Source organism: Mastigoproctus giganteus, chromosome 10 (assembly GCF_048544385.1).
Source record: "Mastigoproctus giganteus isolate SK-2022 chromosome 10, ASM4854438v1, whole genome shotgun sequence".
Taxonomy (NCBI): domain Eukaryota; kingdom Metazoa; phylum Arthropoda; class Arachnida; order Uropygi; family Thelyphonidae; genus Mastigoproctus; species Mastigoproctus giganteus.
The window spans coordinates 78,539,361-78,555,540 of NC_143584.1; the positions used below are offsets into that span (position 1 = coordinate 78,539,361).

General features: G+C 37.4%; 1 protein-coding gene across 1 annotated transcript in view; it reads left to right on the forward strand.

Annotated features, from left to right (window-relative positions):
- Cog7 (conserved oligomeric Golgi complex subunit 7) overlaps window positions 1-16,180 on the forward strand; it is a 335,222-nt gene that overhangs the window by 92,342 nt on the left and 226,700 nt on the right. Inside the window, exon 9 of the mRNA XM_090382401.1 lies at window positions 2,242-2,362. Within this exon, the coding sequence (XP_090238527.1) occupies window positions 2,242-2,362 (121 nt within the window). The remainder of the gene's footprint in view (window positions 1-2,241; window positions 2,363-16,180) is intronic.

The window sequence follows — 16,180 nt, forward strand, 5'->3', positions numbered from 1 at the left end:
TTTTTTCAAGGTGCACTCAAACCAAAAGAAATGCCTAACAGTTCTGCTTAGTGGTTAGGTCCAAACAATTTAATAAGAAATGAAACTGTGAACTACCTCGAGCTAGTAGTTCGCGCGATGTCCGACAGATGTCGAGTATCACTGTGTTTCCCTTGAAAATTTAAAATATTCCATGGCGCGCAGTTTAGGAACCGCTGTTTTATGCAATAAACATTTAATTCCATAATTATTTTCATTATCTTTTACATTGTATACAGTTAAAAAGTTATTTAAAAGGTATTTTTAAAATTCTTTATGAACATTCCAGAAGGTCAAGGACCAATTATAATTTTTCCTATTGGTTATTATATTCGATTAACGTGTTTCCATTTTGCGCAATGTGCTTGCGGGACGAATTAATCGCGTTAATCGAGGCCCTCCTGTACCTCCAAATATAGGATTTAAAAGTATTTTCTCAGGCATTTATCTGGCTAATTTTGCATTAGCCAGATAAATCAAGAGATTTCTCGGGATTTTCTTACCTGGCAGCAGACAACCAGCTTTCATTTTACTTATATTTACTTATTGTGCAGCGATGTCAGAACATTAGCGTGTGTTCCTATGTGTTGCCAGTAAGCAAAATAAAATTTGCCGTCCTAAATGCTGAATACTGATAAGCGTTAACCAATCAGAAAACTATATTGAAAAATATTTCAGCACCCTCTTGAACTGCTGCTCATAAGTGACGCTTGCCTCGACTATCCACTTGTGGCAGCAGTGTGTCAGAATGTTGTTAGTTCACGATTATTGCTTGTGTTCCACTTGATTTTTTAAATTTATTTATATAATGAATAGCGAAGAGTGTTTTTCTGTTCCTTTCTTTTAGCTGAAGCGCTAATTGATTAAAAAAATCTGTATAATTTTCAAACTTTTTGGCATACACGCGATAACTAGGGATAGCCAAAATGGGTTAATTACTCCCATATATTTTTTACTAAAAAATTTATAAAAAACACAAAAAAACTATATAATGAATATTCGCATGATGCATACTTTTAATCTGTAAACTAAAAAGGTTGATCCGTTATGGCACATTTTAAGGGAAAAAAAATTTTCTGGGAAGGGGTTAAAACCAGATTTTTGAGTCAGATATGTGAAAGTTTACTGTCTTTTTTTTTTTAATATAATAAATTCTTGATAAACATTTTCAGCCCTTTAGATATAGTAATGTTGGAAATGATAAATTATGGGAGCCATTTATTATTATTTGCTGTCATTATTTATTGTTATTTATTATTATTATTGCTCTTATGTTATTTCTCCCTGATTGGGGATTCTACCTTGTGACGGGTATTACTACCAAGTACACAGGGTGGTTGTTATGTCTAGTGTTATTGTTGGTCGAGGAACTCTCTGACTATCCTACAGGTGTTCAGGATTGCGATTTTCTGGAGTTCCTTGTAGGTGCTTGGTAGGAGACCCATTGCTGCTAGGCTGTTATGTAGGGTCTTTGGCACCATACCTGTGGTTGACATGATGATTAGCATTAGCATTAGCATTAGTAGAGGCATATGATTGGGATGGTCATCACTCGTTGCATATGCTACATCTCTTTGATCTCCTGTCTTAGGTTCATGTACTTCCTGAATTTTTCCCCATGGGTTTTCTGCATATTGCTAGTGTTGGGTTCCGCTATGTTGATCAGATAGGTAGCCTTTTCCTTCTTGTCCACAAGGGTTATGTCCAGTCTATTGTGTGGGATTGGCTTATCCATTATTATGGCATGGTTCTAGTACAGCTTGTGGGTTGGGGTCTCTAGTACTGCCTGGGGGGTTTGTACTTGTAGTACAGTACAATTTCTTCGATCAACTGGTATTTCCCTGCTCGCTTCTGATGTATTATCCTGGCTTATTATTATTATTATTATTATTTGTTGAAGCATTTAACAGTTAATAAAATCATCTTCACAATCAATTTACATATATCCACATTTACAAACTGGAAAAAAAAAAACTATAAATACAATTTTTAGTGAAGATAAATTCTTATGGAGTAGAAAACCAGCTTCAAAACCAAAGTAGAAAACCAGATATCATTTGGATACTTGAGTCCCCTTTACAACATATCTAACGTTAGCAGTGGCAATAAACATAACCTTAGTAGCTGTAGTTTTAATAGTTTAATATCCTTCTTCTCTTTCTGTAAAAAGTTAATTATTTCACAAATATAAATATCGATAATGTATCGTTAGTGATTGTATAGGAAATGTTAGTTGATGTTCCTGATTATGAAGATCGATCCCAGAAACTTGAGCATTTGAAAGATAAACTTGAAGCTATGCTTAGTCCTCAGCTTGTTGCTGCCTTTAATGCACAATCATTAGGTAAGCATGCTTGTTTGTTTTCATATTGTGGTAAATATGAAATTTCTTAATAAATTTTCACATATTATCACATATCAGCTATCTTTTAATATATCACAGTAGCAAACAGAAAAGTTAGAGCATATAATAATATTTAAAATTTGTAAATAAATCACTAACAGTAACAATTTCTTTATGAATTGTTATATGCAGCATATATTTTGTATTGTTGTCATAAACTTTTCACAACCTGTTGATTTAATTTTGCCATCCAGTTTTTTTGTATTTAAATTCAAATTGACGAATCCAACTCTATTTTCTGCTAGCAACAGACAAGCACCACCTAAAATTAATGCTATACCTACCATTGAAGTCAAACTGACCAGCCAGTTTGAATTCAGCGAGAGAGATAATCATTAGCATTAGTAGAGGCATATGATGCCTCTACTAATGCTAACTTATGCAGCATTAGCCAAAAAAAAAAAAATCAAAAACCGCTCCCATTTCACCCCTCCGTTCATTCCAAATACCTGTCCAGCTGAGCCTTAAATTTATTTAGGTTATCAACTTTCACAACAAGAGATGGAAGTCTGTTCCACCAACTAACTACCCGCTGGCTAAAGGCAAACTTCCGCACATCTATCCTGCCTCTGTCTTTCCTCAATTTGAATTTATGCCCTCTCTGGTGATTATTCTGAGCAAGAGGAAGAATCCCATCAGCAATGAGCATGCTCAAACCATTCAAGGCTTTATACACCTCAATCAGAGCACCTCACAGGGTGCCTATTCTCCAGACACTGTAATTTGCAAAACTTAAGCCTTTCTTCATGAGAGCAACCCTTTGTTCCATTCACTAATCTTGTTGCCTTTCTCTGTACACGTTCCAACAGCTCTACATCCTTCTTAAAATGAGGCCTCCAGACCTGTATACAGTACTCAAGTACTGTAGTACTGTATACAGTACTCAAGTACTTTGGTCCTTGAGGTTGTCACAGACATTCTCTCAGATATGCCAGACAAGCTGTTCTTGCTACCTGCGAGTCTAAAACGCTGATGGAACTGATATTCGGTTGACACTTAAGTCAAGTGGACCCAATTTCGGCGAAGTCCGGACGGTCTATGACAGCCAAATCCTCTGCTTGCACCTTCACGATGGTGGGACTGTTAGTAATCCTGGGTATAACCTCCATGCACAAGTACATGATAGGTGACCACCCAGGTGTGAACCAACGTAAGCAGGGGTCGAGGTGTGGCGCCCACACCACATGGAGGAACGCCGCCCCTCTATGTTACCAGACAGTACAAGGTGGTAGATGACTCTCATCAACCGGTGAAATACCACCACTTTGCTTATTGGAGGCTTGAAGTGGTGGAACCCATGTTTAGTCTCTAGAGCTAAGTTCCGGCCAACCCTTCCCTATCTCTTCCATCATGCAGTATGATTGATGATTTTTGAGGTTATGATGACTATCGTGGCGAGATCCAATATTCCTTACATTTCGAGGGTACAGCTCTAAAACGGTGTTCGCAGGCCGGCCGCTAGAGAGTACACCGGACCAAACCTATTGGTAACTCTCTAGGAGGCTTCCGGATCAGCTAGTGTATAATCTTGCTACCTCTACTCTGCCAGATAGTGACTGGAGGGAGTCCGAGTAGTGTGTATGCGGGGAGCATTGTCGAGGCCACGTTATGTCAAGGATCTGGGTATATTCTTACCACATGTACGCCATATCCAAAAATTTCATTACTTCATACAGCATGTCCCACCCACTTTTTCTTACTATTGAATACACCATGAATTGTCAAAATAATAGAGCAAGCTTATCTGCGAAAAGATCTAAACCTCCCAAGGACTTCCTAATTCATTTCACAAATATACGTGGTCTTAATTCCAATCTCAACGATGTCCATTTCCACTTGCAGTCTTCCAAACCCCATCTACTTTTTCTGACTGAATCTCAGTTATCAGTTGATTCAACTACTTCTCGTCTCAGATGTCCAAATTATTTGCTGTATGATTCCTTTCGCCTCAAAGGTGGTACTTGTGCATATGTCCGTTCTGATATTCCCTGTCAGAGACTTCGCAATTTGGAATCTCCTCTCTTTGATCTTCTCTGGCTTAAAATCTCTCTACCTCATTGTGTCAAATTCATCTGTTGTCTCTACCGTTCTCCCAACTCCACTAATCACTTGGAGCTCTTTGACTTCCTCTCTTTGCGACTTGACTTTCTCCAGTCTAACTTTCCTAACAGTGAGGTAATTTTCCTTGGTGATTTTAACGTTCACAACTCCAGCTGGCTTCCATTTTCTAGTCACACAGACCCAGCAGGTCGAGATGCTGAGGCTTTTGCAATTACTAATGACCTAGCACAGATTGTTCATTTACCTACAAGAATACCGGACAATCCTAATCATACAGCCAATACGCTTGATCTTTTTCTCACAAACAATCCTTCTAAGTACAAGGTCGAAGTGAGAGGTCCTTTAGGCACTTCAGATCACAACTTGATGATTGTCTCTTCTCCAATGGAACCTTTATCTCATGGCTATTCCCAACCTCGTATTGTTTGGCATTACAAGAATGCAAAGTGACTGCGAGATTTCATTTCTTCTTTTCCTCGGTCTGATTACTGTTTCGAAACTTCTGATGTCAACGTTTGCTCAGATCGTGTCAGTGAAATTATTCTTGCAGGAATGGAATACTTTATCCCACACTCCACTTTAAAATCTCATCCTTTATCTAAACCTTGGTTTTCCAATAAATGTGCTAAGGCTGTCCAAGAGAAGAATGTTGCATATCGTAATTGGCTTGTTTCTAATTCTTCAGTTTCATTTTCTGCCTACACCAAAGCTCGCAACAATTGTAAAGCATTTATTAATCAGTCCAAACTAGAGTTTGAACAGGCTAAGAGTAGAAAACTTGCTTCTTGCCCTAATGGTAGCCGAGAATTCTGGTCTCTTTCCAAAGCTATTGGCCGCAACTTTTGCCCATCTCTGCTCCCACCTCTGTCCAAACCAGATGGTTCTGTTGTCACTTCAGCCAAGGATAAAGCTGACCTGCTAGCATCCCATTTTTCTTCCAGCTCATGTATTAATGATCTTGGTAAAACACCTCCCACAACTCCTAACACGCTCCATTCAATGCCTCCTGTGGTCTTCCGTCAAAAGGATATCAGAAGGATTTTGATGAATCTTGATGCTAAGAAAGCGCCAGGTCCTGATGTTATTTCTCCACTTGTTCTCAAAACTTGTGCTCCTGAATTTACTCCTATTCTTTGCCGCCTTTTTTCACTTTCTTATTCCAAAGGTGTTTTTCCTTCTGCTTGGAAATTTGCTCATATCCAGCCAGTTCCTAAAAAGGGTGACAAATCCCTCCCATCCAATTATCGTCCCATTGCAATTACTTCTACTCTTTCTAAAGTAATGGAGAAATCAATTAACCGCCAACTCTTAAACTACCTAGAAACCTCCCGTCTGATCAACGATCGCCAGTATGGATTCCGTCAGTGTCGATCCACTGGTGATATTCTGGCTTATGTTACCCATTTATGGACTAATTCAATGGAAAGGTTCGGTGAAACACAAGTAGTTGCTCTTGACATCTCAAAGGCTTTTGATCGTGTTTGGCATAAAGGTCTTCTAAACAAGCTTCCATCTTATGGTTTGCCAACTGTTTTTAGTAATTGGTTATCCAGTTTTCTCACTGATCGCTCACTGAGGGTGATGGTAGATGGCTCTCTGTCTTCTAACTTCTCCACTAATGCCGGTGTTCCCCAAGGTTCAGTTCTTTCCCCCACTCTTTTCCTCTTGTATATCAATGACCTTCCATTGACTGGAAATCCTATCCATAGTTTTGCCAATGATAGCGCATTGCATTCAACTTTCCATTTTGAGAAACCTTGTCCTGCTCAATCAGCTTCAGGTTCTCGAAAATCTGCTGCCAATTCCTTAAATGCCGATCTTCAGGTAATTCTCCAGTGGGGCAAAGACAACTTAGTTGATTTCAACCCTTCTAAAACTCAGTCTTGTCTTATATCTCGCAAAAAGGATTCTTCTGCTCCTATGCTTATCTTTAGTGACACTCCGATTTCTAGGCAAAATGATATATCTCTTTTGGGGATTACTCTGACTTCTAATCTTTCTTGGCACAAGCACATTACAAATATTGCTTCCTCTGCATCTAAAAAACTTGGTTTTCTCTTTCGCTCTCGGCGTTACTTTGCTTCCAAACAGCTGCTCACTCTGTATAAATCGCAAATCCGCCCTGCCATGGAATATTGTTCCCACATCTGGGGTGATGCCCCCAAAACCTCTCTCAGGCTTCTTGATTCCATTCAGAAGAGGGCAGTTAGGTTAAGTAATGATTCATCTCTAACAGAGTCTCTCCACTCGCTTTCTCATAGACGTACTGTTTCTGCTGCATGCCTCTTCTACAGATACTTACATGGGCACTGTTCTTCTGAATTGGCTTCTATAATTCCCGCTCTCTCTTTCAAAACAGTCCGAACATGTGCTGCCACCAGCCAACATCCATTTACTGTCCAACTTCAAACCCCCCACAGAACCAACTTTTCATCTTCCTCATTTATTCATTCAACTGCTGTTTTCTGGAACAACCTTCCTTCATACGTATTTCCTGAAAATTACAATCTACAGAAGTTCAAGTCCAATGTCAACAAATATCTTCTTTCGTCTTCTCAACCTCCAACCCAAGCACGGTACTAAGTACTATAGGTTCTAATACCTCTCGTGTTTGGGGTTCTCATAAAAAAAAAAAAAAAAAAAAAAGTAGTGGCCTGACCATTGCCTTATACAAGGGGATAATCACATCCTTATCCCTGGTAGAAAAAATTCCTGTATATCATTGACAAGACACCATCGGCTATTCTTGCAGATTGTCTGCACTGCTCAGAAAACTTTATATCTTCCTGCACAATTACCCCCAGGTCCCTTTTGTTCTCTACCACTGTCAGTGTAGTACCACAAAGTTGATACCTTACTCTGGGGTTACTGCTTCCCACATGTAGTACTTTACATTTGTCAATGTTAAACTTCATTTGCCGCCTCTCAGCCCATCTGCTCAACTTTTCTAGATCCTGTTGCAGCAGCATACTGTCATTAGTGTCCTTAACAACACTGTCAACCTTCGTATCCTCTGCAAACTTGTTCATTAAGCTCATCAACAATATCATTTATAAATACAGAAAATAATAATGGACCCAACACTGAACCCCGAGGGACTCCACTAATAACAGTAGTCCACGATGAGCAGTGTCCATTCATTACCACTCTCTGTCTTCTCCCACTCAACCATCCCTTTATTCATAGCAGCAATTTGCCTCCAGTGCCACACTACTCCAATTTGTTCAGCAGTCTTCCATGTGCAACAGTATCAAAAGCCTTTTTTAAGATCCAAATATATGATATCAAAATTATTCCCTGCATCTAGTTCCTTTGTGACTACATCATAGTATCCAATCAAATTAATCAGACAAGACTTCCCCTTAACAAACCCATGCCATGTCCGAGCTATAACTGAAGTCTTGTCTAGATGATCCTGCAGTGCTTCTTTAACCAGGCCTCCATTAATTTTCCTGGTACAGAAGTTAAACTAACAGGTCTATAATTACTTGAGTTTCCCTTTCATCCTCCTTTGTGAATTGAGGTCACATTTGCACATCTTCAGTCTATGGGTACCTCCCCCGAGTCCAAAGAAGCTCTCATAATTATGGCTAAGGGTTTGTTTACTTCCTTTGCTGCCTCCTTTAATATAACTGGATAGATCCCGTCCACCCTGGGTGCCTTTTTTATGTTTATCTTCAACAATTTCTCCTCCACTTTCCTCTCAGTTATTACAAAATCATCTAGCTCACTGCCAGAGTTTAATTTATCTCTGGCATTCCCCTCCCCGAATAACTCCTCATGTGTGAATGTAGACACAAAATACTCATTTAGTTTGTTAGCCACCTGTGCAGGATCATAAACAGTTGAACATCAATATCCAGTGGACCAATCTGATTCATCCCTTTCCTTCTAGTGTTTACATAGGTAAAGAACTCTTTTCTGTTTTTCTTTGCATCGTTTGCCAAAGATTTCTCGTAATCTGCCTTTGCCTGCCTAACCTCCTTTGTAACTTGGTTACAGACCATCTTATATCTATCATAGGCTTCTGTGTCACATGTTAATTTATATGTATCCCATATATTTTTCTTCTCTGTCACATGTTTAATTAGTTCATCTGACATCCATTTAGGCCTAAATCTTGAACAATATTTCTTTGTTGGTGTGAAAAGCTTAGTAGCTTCCAAGATAAATTCTTTGAATGCTTCCCATTTTGAATTTGCTGTTGGTAACATCATCAGTTGGTCCCCCTGTATAGAATTTAAATACTGTCTTAGATCACCGTAGTTGCCTTTACAAAAGCAGAAACCTTTCCCTTTATTCCTGATGGTAGTTACTTCTTTGAGTAAATCCCACTTCAGCACACTGTGATCACTGCAACCTAGTGGTTGCTTTATCTGCAGATTCTTAATGCATAAAGAATCACTACTGATAATCAGATCAAGAGTATTACTCCCTCTAGTTGCCTCCCGAACATGCTGATGTAGAAAACAATCAAGGGGCAATTCAATGGTGCATTATGGGATCATGTAGTTATAAATGGAAATATGATGGAAATACAGCATAGTTTTTTAAAGGTAAATCAAGTTTAGCTATTAAGTATAATTTTGACAGAGTTTCTTATGAGCTGGATGTATGAAACTTGATATTGTTTTTGGAATTTAACAAAGAGTTTGACTCAGTTCTGACTGAGAGGTTACTCTGTAAGCTGGAACATTCTGGGGTTATAATTAGTAGTAATAGTGACAAATGATGCAAGAAAGCATCGTTTGCCACTATTATTTGTGCAGAATCAGTGAGGGGGAGGGGAAAACAACAAAAGAACTTAATATATCACCTATTCATCACCTCTAATAGTTTGTAGTTCTTCCTTGGCCGACCGGGCTAGCTTGGTGGGTAAAGTGCCTTCCTGGCAACCCAAAGGTCGCGGGTTCGAATCCCGCCTCGGGCTTGTATCAAAGTACTGCAAAAACCTTGGGAGGTGCATTATGGCCACAGAAGCCGATGCGCCAATAACTACCAAAGGAAAAAAAAAAAAAAAAAAAAAAAGTTCTTCCTTGAATTTATTGAAACTACCCACTTCCACAACAACAACAACAACAACAACAACACCACCAGAAGGAAGCTTCTTCCAGCTATCAACTACCTGCTGGATTAATGAAAATTTCTGCACATTGCCCTGCACCCATCCTTCCTCAATTTTCGAATTTATGTCCCCTCATGTGTGTAGTCTGAGAAAGAGAAAGGATTTCATTAGCATTGAGCTTACACAATCCATTCAAAACCTTAAACACCTCAATTCGATCACCTTGAAGGTGCCAATCACTAGATTCTGCACTTCACAGAACTGAAGTCTTTGTGTAAGAGCACTTTTTGCTTCCCTCTTGCTCTATTCTGCACTATTTTGAACACAGATCCACATCCTTCTTTAAATGAGACCCCCAGACCTTATGCTGTATTCAAGATGTAGTACGTAATCATTGCCTTTTACCTTACCTTGCCTTGAACAAAGAACAAACAGCAGACTACCTGTAGTAGTCCGATGTTTGTTATTTGTTCGATTGCTTTACACATTGCCTTGAATGAAAAACAAAGAACAGACTTTGTTCTTCTGAATAAAGATCGCCGGTAGTTTGATGATTGTTCAGATGAGTCATTTATTAACCTAACTGCCCTCTTCTGAATGGAATCTAGAAGCCTGAGATAGGTTTTGGGGGCACAGCCCCAAATGTGGGAATAATATTCCATGGTAGGGCAGATTTGCAATTTGTACAGAGTGAACAGCTGTTTGGAAGAAAAGTAATGCCAAGAGCGAAAGAGAAAACCAAGTTTTTTAGATGCAGAGGAAGAATATTTGTAAGGTGCATGTGCCAAGAAAGATTAGAAGTCAGGGTAATCTCCAAAAGATATATATCATCTTGCCTAGAAGTTGGATTGTCACCAAATATAAGCATAGGAGCAGAAGAATCCTTTTTTGCCAGAAATAAGACAGGACTGAGTTTTAGAAGGACTGAAATCAACTAAGTTGTCTTTGCCCCACTGGAAAATTACCTGGAAATCGGCATTTAAGGAATTGGTAGCGGATATTTGAGAAATTGAAGCTGATTGAGCAGGGCAAGGTTTCTCAAAATGGAAAGTGGAATGCAATGTGCTGTCATCAGCAAAACAATAGATAGGATTTCCAGGCCATGGAAGAAGATCATTAATATACAACAGGAAAAGAGTGGGGGTAAGAACTGAACTTTGGGGGACACCAGTTAGTGGAGAAGTTAGAAGACAGAGAGACATCTACCATCATCCTTAGTGAACGATCAGAGAGAAAACTGGATAACCCATTACAAAAAACAGTTGCCAAACCATAAGATGAAAGCTTGTTTAGAAGACTTTTAAGCTAAACACGATCAAAAGCCTTTAAGATGTCAAGAGCAACTGTATGTGTTTCATTAAACGTTTCCAATGAATTTGGCCATAAATGGGTAACAGAAGCCAATATATTATATTAGCAGTGGATCGACATCGACGGTGTTCATACTGGTGATAATTGATCAGATAGAAGGTTTCTAGGTAGTTTAAGAGTTGGCAATTAATTGATTTCCCCATTACTTTAGAAAGAGTAGAAGTAATTGCAATGGACCAATAATTGGATGGGAGGGATTTGTCATCCTTTTTGGGAACTGACTGAATAAGAGCTAATTTCCAAGCAGAAGGAAAAAAAAAAAAGCCTTTGGAATAAGAAAGTGAAAAAAGGCGGCAAAGAACAGGAGTAAGTTCAAGAGAACACATTTTGAGAACAAGTGGAGAAATGCCATCAGGACCTGGAGCTTTCTTAGCATCAAGATACATCAAAATCCTTCTGACATCCTTTTGACGGAAGACTACAGGAGGCATTGAATGGAGTGTGTTGGGAATGGTGGGAAGTGTTTTACCAAGATCACTTGGTAAAATACATGAATTGGAAGAAAAATGGGATGCTAGCAGTCAACTTTTTCCTTGACTGAAGTGAAAATAGAACCATCTGGTTTTGACAGAGGTGGGAGCAGAGATGGGCAAAAGTTGTGGCCAATAGCTTTGGCAAGAGACCAGAATGCTCGGCTACCATTAGGGCAAGAAGCAAGTTTTCTACTCTTAGCCTGTTCAAAATTTAGTTTGGACTGGTTAGTAACTGCTTTACAATTATTGCAAACTTTGGAGTAGGCAGAATATGAAACTGAAGAATTGGAAACAAGCAATTATGATATGCAATATTCTTCTCCTGAACCGCCTTAGCACATTTATTTGAAAACCAAGTTTAGATAAAGGACGAGATTTTAAAGTGGAGTGTGGAATAAAGGATTCCATTCCTACAAGAATAATTTCACTTACACGTTCTGAGCAAATGTTGACATCAGAAGTTTTGAAACAGTAATCCGACCAAGGAAAAGAAGAGAAGAAATCTCTCAGGTCATCCCATTTTGCATTCTTGTAATGCCAAACAACACGAGGTTTGGAATATTATATCCATATCAATGCAATCCATATCCAGATAGCAATCAAATGATTGCTATCTGGATATGAATTTCAAAGCTGATGAGTGGGGTTCAGTTGTGATTATTCCATGGATCCAGTTTATCTCTTCCTGGCTATGTTGAGTAGCCATCTTCATTTATGTTTCTTCCTTTACTCAGTTACCTAGTATCAGTAATCTTGCAGCTGCATTAGATAATTGTGTGAAGGACCAGTCTTTTTTAATATCTTCGGATCTTCAAATGTTGCATATAGCCATGCAAGTCCTTGTGGGGTCACTTTCTGCTAGTGACCAAATTTTAGCATACAATTCTGTAATCCTGACTTTAAATGAGTCATTTTTAGTATTTTTTTTTTTTTTTTCAATGAAAATTGCAACCACAATCTTTCTTGACATTAGGCATGAGTTTCTCTAGATTGCAATTGTAACTTGTTAAGGAAGGTTGTTTCAGAAAACAGAAATTAAAGAGATAAATGAGGAAGAAGAAAAGTTGATTCTTTGGGTTTGGAGTTGTACAGGAATGAATTTTGACTGGTTGCAGCATGCATGCGTGGACAGGTTTGGAAGAGAATGTGGAATTAGAGATTTTGGTTCAGAAGAATAGTGACTGTGGAAGTATCTATTGAAAAGGCATGCAGCAGAAACAGAATATCTATGAGATACGGAATGGAGAGACTGTGTAAGAAATGAGTCATTGATTAATCTTACTGCATTCTTTTAAATGGAGTCTAAAAGACTGAGAGAGTTTTTAGGTCACTACCCTAGATGTGGGAACATTATTCTATAGTAGGATGGATTTGAGTTTGTAAAGAATGTGTAGTTTTTGAGAAGAAAAGTAACATTGAGAGCAAAACAAAAAAACCCAGTTTTTTTATTAGATGTAGAGGAAGCAATATTTGTAATGTGTTTATGCCAAGAGAGATTAGAAGTCAGGGTACTCCCCAATAGAGATATATGATCTTGTCTAGAAATCTGAGTATCACTGAAGATAAGCATAGGAACTCTAGACTCATCTTTGCAACATTAAGGCAAGACTGAGTTTTAAAAGGTCTGATGTTAAGTTATCTTTGTCCCACTGGAGAATTACCCGAAGATCAGCATTTAAGAAATTGGCAGTGGATATTCAAGAATTTGAAACTGTTTGCATAGGGCAAGGTTCCCCAAACTGGACGGTGGAATGCAATGTTCTATCAACAACAAAAGTTTGGATAGGATTTCAAGTCAGTGAAAGGTCATTAATATACAAAATTAAAAAAAGTCAGAAAAAGAACTGAACCTTGGGGAACACCAAAATTAGTTGAGAAGACAGGAAACAGAGGCCATCTACCATTCACCAGCAGGGATTGGTCAAGGAGAAAATTGGATACCCAATTTAAAAAAAAAACGTTGGCAATCCATAAGATGGGAGCATATTTAAAATACATTTATGTCAAACACAATCAAAAGCCTTAGAAATGTGAAGAGTAATAACTGCTTAAGATTCACCAAACTTTTCCATTGAATTTGTCCATAAATAGGTAATATAAATCAAATATCACCAGTTGACTGACACTGATGGTATGTGTATTGCCGATCATTGATGAAATGGAAGGTTACAAGATAGTTTATGAGTTCATGCTTAATGGATTTCTCTATTATTTTAGAAAGAGTTATGGTAAGTGCAATCAGACATTACTTGACTAGGAGAGATTTGTCCCTTTTTTGGAAATGATGGGATACAAATTTCCCAGCATAAGGAATAGTACTAGTGGAATAAGAAAATGTAAAAAGGCAATGCAGAACAGTGGAGAAATGACATCAGGACCTGGAGCTTTCGTCTTATTGATATTGTTTGAAATTCTTCTGACATTGTTTTGATGAAAGACCACTTGAGGCAATGAATGTTGTGTAATTAGCCATGGTAAGACATAGTTTAACAAGTTTGTCAATACAAGAGTTAGAAGAAAAGGCTAATAATTTGACCGAAGAGGCAGTGGAACCATCAGGCTTTAAGAGGGGTGGTTTATAGATAGACAAAAGTTGTGGCCAGTAACTTTGGAAAGAGACTAGAATGTGTAACTACCATTTGGAGAAGAAGCAAGTTTTTTACCTCTTAGTCTGTTAAAAATCTAGTTTGGTTTAATTAATAATTGCGAGTTTGTTTCTTGTTTATTGGAAATCCAAGGTTTAGATAAAGAGCAAGATTTTAAGATGGAGTGTGGAATAATGTATTTCATTCCTATAAGAATAATTTTACTAACACAGTCTGTTCAAGCATTAACCAAAAGATTTAAAATGATAATCCAATCAAGGAAAAGAAGAATAGAAATCTCACAGATCATCACATTTTGTATTCTTGTAATGCCAAACAATGTGAGGCTGAAATTGCCATGAGAGAAAGTTTCTGTTGGAGAAGAGACCAACACCAAGTTGTGAACTGAGGTGGTACCTGTACTTTGAGGCAGTGGTGGGATTCAAATGATTTAACAACCAGTTCGCTGCCCTAATGACCGTTGTAGGTATAAAAAAACTATATATCGAAAGGTAATTTATTATTTCATGCAGTTAATACTTAAATAAGAACAATAAAAAAGGTCCACAAAACTAGATTATGTTATAAGAAAGAGTTTTAAAATATTAATGAAAAAATATTAAATAATACCTTACAAAAAACAATGAAACTGTTATTGCTTCTTGATTTCCGTCCTAACTTGCAATTTTGCTTTTATCCGAGCATCATCGGCTGAGTGATTTATCCTTAACCATCTTTTCTCTGTAGGAGTAGGATCCCATTCCTTTAGAGGTAGGCCGATTAGACTAATAGTCATTGTGTTTGATTTATTAGAAACAGTTAGGCGACATCTGTTCTCTGAACATATTATGTTCATCTTTGAAAAAGCCCTTTCCACTCCTGCTGAACTTACAGTAAATGTTCTGACAATATTTTTAGCTCTTTGAACACTTTCAGGAATTGCATAATTCTGGGAATTTTTTAAAACGTTTTCCACGAAATCTCGATAATCATTAAAATCAGTTTGGTAATTAAAAATGTCAATAAATACGAGCAATTGTTCTTCAGCTGCTTTCCATGGAACCAGTACTTCTTCAATATTCCAGTAATCTGGCTCCAAAAAATTGAGAAATTGTAATTTATTCCTATCTTGAAATTGGCTACAACTTGCTTTTAAATGTTCACAATCCATTGGTCTTTTTTAAAAATTTGTTATGATGTTTTCTAAAAGTCTTTCCCGAAGAAGCCGACAAATCGATGATGTTATACAAATTTTATATTTTTGAAGATTTCTGAAGTAATTAATTCATCAGCTTTTTTTTTTCGAATGGACCCTTTTCCTTTCCGAGCATTTGAAATGCTTTAATAGATCTTATCACGAGTTTTTCAGCCTTTAGTATGCCTATGTTTCTTGCTTGCAGTGCATTTGAAAGAAGAGAAATTTCGTTTAAAATATCAATCATCAATGCCAAATCAGTTATAAAATATATATTTTCAAGACGGGCAGCCATAACTAAGTACTTTTTTATTTGAATAAAAATAGTGATGTAGCGCTGGATAAGCGCGGCACAGCTAGGGTTGACCTTAAACTACAGTCAGCCCATCTTGGTCCCAAAACTCTACTAATCTTTATAATTTAAATTCCAAGTTGTTCGGATATTTTGGAAAGTTCAATTTGGTTCTTATTGGAATGATGAAAAATAGTATATATCTTATCAATAAATATTTTAAAATGATTTCCTTGCTTTATTTCCTTTATCGAATCATCTAAAACAAGATGGAGGCGATGATTTAAACAGTGCCATATTATTATGTTTGGAAACTCTTTTGCAATCCTAGTGCTCACTCCAGATTTTCTCTCAAGCATAACGCTGGCACCATCGGAGCAAAATCCTATTAAATTTTTTTCTAAGTAGTTCTTAGTAAGCCCAACATCATTTAAACTTTCCATAACTGAAGAACATATTGTCTCTGCATCTTGTTTTCCCAATTCAACTAGTTCAACAAAATTGTTGGTGATGTAACTGAATCCTCAACTTTTAAGAAAACTATAATAACTAGTTTGCAGGATATCGTTGAAGCTTCGTCAATAATCAAACAATATATTCAAATTATTTTCAATAATTTATTAAATATTTCTTTTTTAATTTCCTTTGAAATGAATCAACTACTTTCACAGCAGTTTTACGAGAATGTGTTCCTATTCCCATATCTAATCATTTTT